Source organism: Brassica napus, chromosome C2 (assembly GCF_020379485.1).
Source record: "Brassica napus cultivar Da-Ae chromosome C2, Da-Ae, whole genome shotgun sequence".
In the NCBI taxonomy this organism is placed as follows: domain Eukaryota; kingdom Viridiplantae; phylum Streptophyta; class Magnoliopsida; order Brassicales; family Brassicaceae; genus Brassica; species Brassica napus.
Window position 1 is genome coordinate 21,105,888 of NC_063445.1, and position 7,115 is coordinate 21,113,002.

The following is a 7,115-nucleotide window of genomic DNA, read 5'->3' on the forward strand; positions in this document are numbered from 1 at the left end:
AATAAACTCATGAATCACGAAATATGCAAATAATATTATTTAACAAAGAATTAGGAAATCAATTAAAAACAATTATATTAAATAAGTGTGATAAATCGAAGATTAACTTACCTTTTCATCAAGGAAGAGAACCGTGATTCCCATAAACTCACTGTCTTTCTTGAAGTCCAGAGAATCCCATAAGCGAGGAGGTTAGAGGCTATGCATTGACTACTATGACCAACACGGAGAGACTCGAAGGTTGAGTGACGGATGCCGGGAACGCTGGTTTGAGAAACTGGAGAGGCAGAGAGACATTTTCTAGAAGATCGTTAAAGCTAAGAGGAATCAATGAGTTTTGTGGAGATGCAGATTGGGTTCATCAAAGATGAGAATCATATATATAGGGTTTACAGAAAGGCTACAAATCAGGAACATTTAAGATCAAGCGATTTAAGATGGGGAGATGAAGAGTTCACCGGTGAAAAAATAGATTACGAACAGACACACAACGCAACTCTGTAACTCAGACTTGTCTAAGATAATGATGAAAAGAACCCTAACTCATGTTAAACGAAGACAGTTTACAATATGGAAAAACTATAATTGTTGTTTTTTTCATATAACGTGATGAACCTCGTTTAAAAATGAAACTCATAATACACTTGTAGGCCCGGCCCACAAAGAAAACCGAAGAAACAAAGGTTTCCGACCTTCATAAATATATATTAGTTTCGTCCATCAATGTACAAAGTATCATTTAATTTAGTGGTATAAATGTTGGTGTTTATATTTAAATAACCCGGGTTCAAGTCACATGCTTAACATTTTTTTCGCACTTTTTAAAAGTGGGACCCACCAAAATGCTGACGTGTCGCTTCAGGAAAGAGGGAACTATCTCATTATATTATAGATTTCGTGATTAATTAGAGTTATTTTAAGTGATTTCTCTAATCGTAAATGCAGCAACAAATTATTTCAACCCATGAAAAATCTGAATTTAACAGTGAAAGTTACTATAATTTTCTAGTGGTCAGAGAAAATTTCTATGAATATATTTTCTAAAAAAATTGTTGATTGTATCTTATGACAACAATTGATGGCCACAATATAGTTTTTTACATTTGAATATGAATGTATATTGATTGATTCTCTTAGTTTGATATATTTCTAGTGTCCTCGCAAGTAACGTACGTTTTATATGATTTTTTGTTTTGAGTTTTTTTTTATACAAAAAAATGGTTTTATCTTTTTGCCGCGAACCCAAACATTATAAATAGTCACTCTCAGTGCAAATCAAATCTATGTGGTTGTAATTCCAACCGGAACTCTTTTATCATTTGGACCAACGCATCCTGGTTTTTCGTCTTTTTGTTTTGTTTTGAATTGTTTTACTATTTTATCCTTGAAACAATATATGGATCTCACAACTACAAGTTGTGTCCCATATTACAGGAAAACGGTAATTTCATACCCAACATATCGCGATATGTTCAATTTATACCTAACTTATGTGACCGTGCAAAAACATACTTGTATTTTAATAACATACCAACTGTTTATTTTTTTGGCAAAATTATACACTAGTCAACACATCAGCTGACACGTCATCTAAATTTGTTGACGTTTGTCCACGTCAGCTAATTTTGCTATGCCACGTGTACAATTGTTTTTAGACAAAAATCGTCGTTTTATAAAAATGTTTTATAAAAATTTATTATTTAGTAATATTAACCAAAAAATAATTAAATCATAAAATTAATCTTATGTAAGAGATATATTCGTAAATGTTAGTTATACAATAAATTTACATCATAAATTCTTTAAATGTAGCGTTCGAGTACCGTTGGAGTTCAGTCGGGCTTTTCGGATTTCGGTTCAATTTTGTAACACGTCCTCAGACCCATACTTGAATTTTTGTAAATATGGATCTGGATATGTTTTGTAATATACTACAAGACCTATTCAAGTATTTTTTACATTTAGGACCGGGTACGGATTGTGGTTTTCGGTTCGGGTTCGGTTCAGATTTTAGGTCACGGATTTTATGTCTAACCCTAAACACAACCATGATTAATCGAGAGTGACACGGCTGTATATAATACTAGCATTAAATTTGAATCATTACAACACATAAATAACTCTTATAAAGACGGTATTGTGATACAATCAAAACATTTACGAATATATATATGTTATATAAGATTAAATTTTTGTTAATTTAGTTTTTTTTATAATACTGAATAATAAAAATTATAAAATTTTACATTTTCTAAAAAAATATTTATATAAACGACTATTTTATTTTTTTTCTTTAAAAAGAAAAAAATTGTATACGTGGAATTTCCGTCGGTAAAATTAGTTTACTTAGCATATATGTCAGCAAAATTAGATGAAGTGACAGTTGTTGTGGTGACCGGTGATTTCGTAAAAAAAAAATAAACAATAGCTATGTTATTTAAAATTTTCAAAAGTACGGATATGTTTTTGCATGATCATATAATTCGGTTATGAATTGAACATATCACGGTATGTTGGGTATGAAATGGCTTCCCCCGTAGTACTTTAGTAAACTCTACAACTAGTTATAAACATGATATCTAAAACTTCTAAATAATAGTATATATAATCTAATATATTAAAAAAAGTCAAACCGAATGCAACATATTTTTTCTCTTCATGGATCAAGAGGGAAAGAGTAACCAATTTTACTTTTATCTAAGTAGTTACTAACAGAAAAGGAGGTGAAAAGTTTTTAGGGAGAATTTGCAAGATGTCTAAGATTGCAAAAGAAATTAAGTGCATATCATTGATTTTGACATAATGTAATAACTAACATTTATTATCCGGTTCTACCCTTTCTTCTTGTAATCATCCAGTGACTTTGTGTTGTTAGAGATGATGTGGCCAAAAAAATATATGGTGAATAAGATACTTAAATATGATGTTAACAAATGAGATGTGGGTAAAATTTAGTGCACACAACGACAGTGTTAAAGTCATCCACATCACTGTTTTTTACCTCTAATTAGTAAATCTATACTGTAATAAATTATAAACCAAATATAATCTATAACTGTTTTACTATATATTTAAAATTTATCAGCCATAGTATGGAACATGCATATTAAATCCTACCCACCCACTTAAATATTAAACCCTAGACAAATCCCCTAGTTACTAAATCTAAACCCAAATATAATCTTAATCATATGTTGCGAGTGTACAATTCTATCTCAGTGACATAGTACAACACCCAAGATGCGGTAAGAACTACACATAATAAACCCACCCAAAATCGCTGACTACTATACGCAAACTCCTACTTAGTAAATCTAAATCCTAACTAGGAATCTATAAACCCAAATACAATCTATAAACTATTTTTCAATATTAGACAGTCTAAACCCTAACAAGAAACCTATAACATGGCAAATTATTACATATTTAAGAAATAGTATAGAACTACTGTCTCAAATAGTATAGAAATATTGTCACAAATTGACTTTGTAAATGCTTTAGAGAAGTTTTGATCATTACGAATAAACTAATATAGTATAGTACACTAATATAAGGGTTTATATGCTATCTAACCAAATTTGACTACTATACCCACCCACTTAAATATTAAACCCTAGATAAACTCTCTAGTTACTAAATCTAAACCCAAATAACTAAACTATAAACTCAAATAGAATCTATATAATATGCTGCCAATTTTCTCAACGTAGACGGCATAGCATGGAACATTTATAAATAGTATAGAATGACTGACTCACACCCAACTTTAAATATTAAACCCTAAATTGTTATCACTAAGCCCAAAACTCAATCCTCACCTTGCAAATACTAAACCCTAAATCTTAATCACAAAATCCTAAACCATACCACCCATTTAAATATTAAACACTAAACAAACTCCCTAGTTACTAAATCTAAACCCAAATATAATCTTAACCATAGGTTGTGAGTGTACAATTCTATCTTAGTGACATAGTACAACACTCAAAATGCGGTAAGAACTATACATAATTAATCCACCCAAAATTGCTGACTACTATACCTAAACCCCTACTTAGTAAATCTAAACCCTAACCAGGAACCTATAAACTCAAATACAATCTATAAGCTGTTTTCAAATATTACACAAACTAAACCCTAATTATGAACTTATAACATGGCAGATTATTACATATATAAGAAATATGATAGAACTATTGTCTCAAGTAGTATAGAATTATTGTCTCAAATTGACTTTGTAAATGCTTTAGAGAAGTTTTGATCATTGCGAATAAACTAATATAGTATAGAATATAGTATAGTACACTAATATAAGGGTTTATTTGCTATCTAACCAAATTTAGTTTTAATCATTACACATAAACCAATATAGTATGAATTGCATATTACAATCAATCACACAAAATGACAGAGAAAAGAACTATCAAATTTGAAGACATGACAAATTATTACATTTTAAAGAATAGTATAGAAATATGTCTCAAATAGTATGGTACATGTATATAAAGCTACATTAAAGAATCGATACTATACTTATTTTTCATCGAATATAGTATAGACGGCGAATTCATCTTCTTCAATTCATTTTTTTTATAGGCTGATACACATTCACTTGAATCGCCGTCATTATTCTTCACCACCATATAGAGATCATCTTCATCTCCTCTCTCTTTTTCGACACGGCGACACTTTTACCGATCCGCCGTCGTTATTCTTCACCACTATATATGTAAAGCATCATGGATATAACCCTGATGTGATAATCTCAATCTCATTTGCAAGATTCAAAAACGAAAACAGAGTATGAAAGCAAAAGCATGCATATGAAACTGAAAATCAATGAGTTAAGAGAAGGAGAAAAATAAATGAAAGAGTTGGTGTGTCTATTCACCGTGTACGCCTTAACAGTTGTCTCTTATTTACCACAATTGGTTGTCCCTCTTGTGAGAAGAAATCAATTCCAGAATAAATCTGGGAAGAAGACTTTTATCTTATAAAAGTCACCAAAATAAATTACATATGAAAGAGTGTGTGTTTTTCAAAGGGCCACGAGTTATGTTTCAGTATTATTATTATTAAATCAATTTTTTTTTCTAACAGGTTTCACTGGTTGCATGTGAAGGGCAATATTATATATAAGAGGCAAGTTGTATAGGTGAGTTATGAGTTTTAGATAGTGAATGAATTATAATTTGTTTGAAGATTATACAAGTTTTTAACTTGATTAATTTAATATCGGCTGAAATGAGAATAAATATGTTTTTTCACCAAAAATATACGGCCGTTTGTTTCATTTATGCCTTATAGATTTTGTTCTCACACTTACTCACCAAAAAGAGTGTTAATAAATGAATGTATATCAGTAGTTGGATAATTAAATTAATGAACTATTAAATTATTAATTGATTTTGAATTGAAAACTCATCGTAATAAAGAAAATCATGTTGGAAGGACAATTTAATCAGCGAAATGTATTGTCAGGTTTGATTCTTCGTGAAGATACGTCATTTATTCTGCGGTGCCAAGTAAAATTGTGAACCTCTTCACCCAAGTCAACGGTTGAACATCTTTTCTAACTGAGCCAAGAAACAGCAAGAGCCACTTATAAACCCTATTGGTAATGGTAGGCAACATAAATAGGACTTAAGATAGCCTTTTCCAGCAGTCCTTTATTGCAAAATTATTCATTGGTCATATGGCTAATGTCGAAGCATAGTCACAAACCATCAAAGTTTTGAAGATTTTATAGTTCTTCCTCAAAAGAAAACAAAAAAGCTATCACATTGAACTATATTTGATATGTCCCTCTAATTCACCGGTGACAAATGATTTTAGTTATTTTCCTCAAAAATACTTACTAAAAATATAGTTTTGGTTAGCATATGCAACACACATAAATAATCAATTTCCTTCTCTTTGATCAAATAATTAACAACCGGTGTTTAAACGCTATAATATTAATCTCAAAAGCACAATAATATAATATGTCAGCAAATCTTCACCTTGTGGCGATGGTTCTCCTCTTCTGTATGGTGAGCAAAAGCGTCGTAGCGATGGCTCGCCCGATGATCTCAGGCGGGCGTGATCCATGCTCTGTGTCAGACTTCAAGGTCTTGTGCAGATCAGTCGTAAAAGGTCAAAAGAATGTTAATGCAGCGACGGAAGTTTCCATAAGAGAGCTGATGAAAAGAACGACAAAGGCTAAAGAAGTCGCTGCTAGTCGCCGGAAAAGTGGTGGAGGACTCAAGACTTGTTACTCAAACTATGATAGTGCGATTGGTAATCTACAAAAGGCGTTGAAAGACCTTAAAAAGAATGATGGATTTAGCCTTAACATCAATCTTAGTGCATCATTAACGGAATTTGATACATGCAACGACGCCATGGGCGGTGCTAAGACGTCGAATGTCTTCGCTAGATCTACAAAGACTTTGCATGAAATGGCTGATAATTGTTTAGCGCTCTCTACTCTTGTTAAACAATGATAATATAGTGAAAATGTGATTGTTGATAATGAAAGAGGAAAAAAAAACTGATTTGTTTCTGTATGCGATAGTTTTTTTTTGTGCGGGAGCCCTCGCTTCTTGATTGATTTCAAGAGTTCTTTTTGTGGTTAAGAAAACAGAAAAATGAGCAAAATATAAGAGGCAAGCTTGAAATACAGTCACGGTTTCACCCAAATTTCCTCTCTCTCCTGAGTTTGCTCTTTTTTCATTTGCTTCCATTTTTCTCTTGCTATTCATGGATCGTCGTTGTGCCCGCGTGTTTGAATGGAGTTCTTCCTTGGCTTTTGTTCCAGTCGGAGTTCAGGGATCCTCCCTGTAGTTTTGCGGTCTTTTTTTTTTTTTTTTTTTTTTTGTTAACCGAGGGTCCCAGGCCGGGGCCTAGACATGCCTCGAGACCCGCAGCAGCCACGTCATTTCCACCCCAGAAGTAGCAGGGTGGGCCCGGGTGGCCACCTAGTGATTTAACCGTAGTGGGGTGCCTTTGAACCCGGATCGCTTAGCTCACCGGAGTCCGCCTACCACTAGGCCACCAAGAGGTGGTTAGTTTTGCGGTCTTAATGCCTTAGATGTTCTAGTTTGGTGGTGCTGCTGGGTTTGTTCGTGCTTGTC

At 32.6% G+C, this 7,115-nt stretch overlaps 1 protein-coding gene across 1 annotated transcript; it reads left to right on the top strand.

Moving 5' to 3' along the window:
- Window positions 1-578: 578 nt before the first annotated feature.
- Window positions 579-6,848, top strand: LOC106405597 (pectinesterase inhibitor 1). Its single transcript, XM_048746344.1, has one exon. The coding sequence runs from the start codon at window positions 5,985-5,987 to the stop codon at window positions 6,483-6,485; it is 501 nt and encodes a 166-aa protein (XP_048602301.1). The 5' UTR covers window positions 579-5,984; the 3' UTR covers window positions 6,486-6,848.
- Window positions 6,849-7,115: the final 267 nt, after the last annotated feature.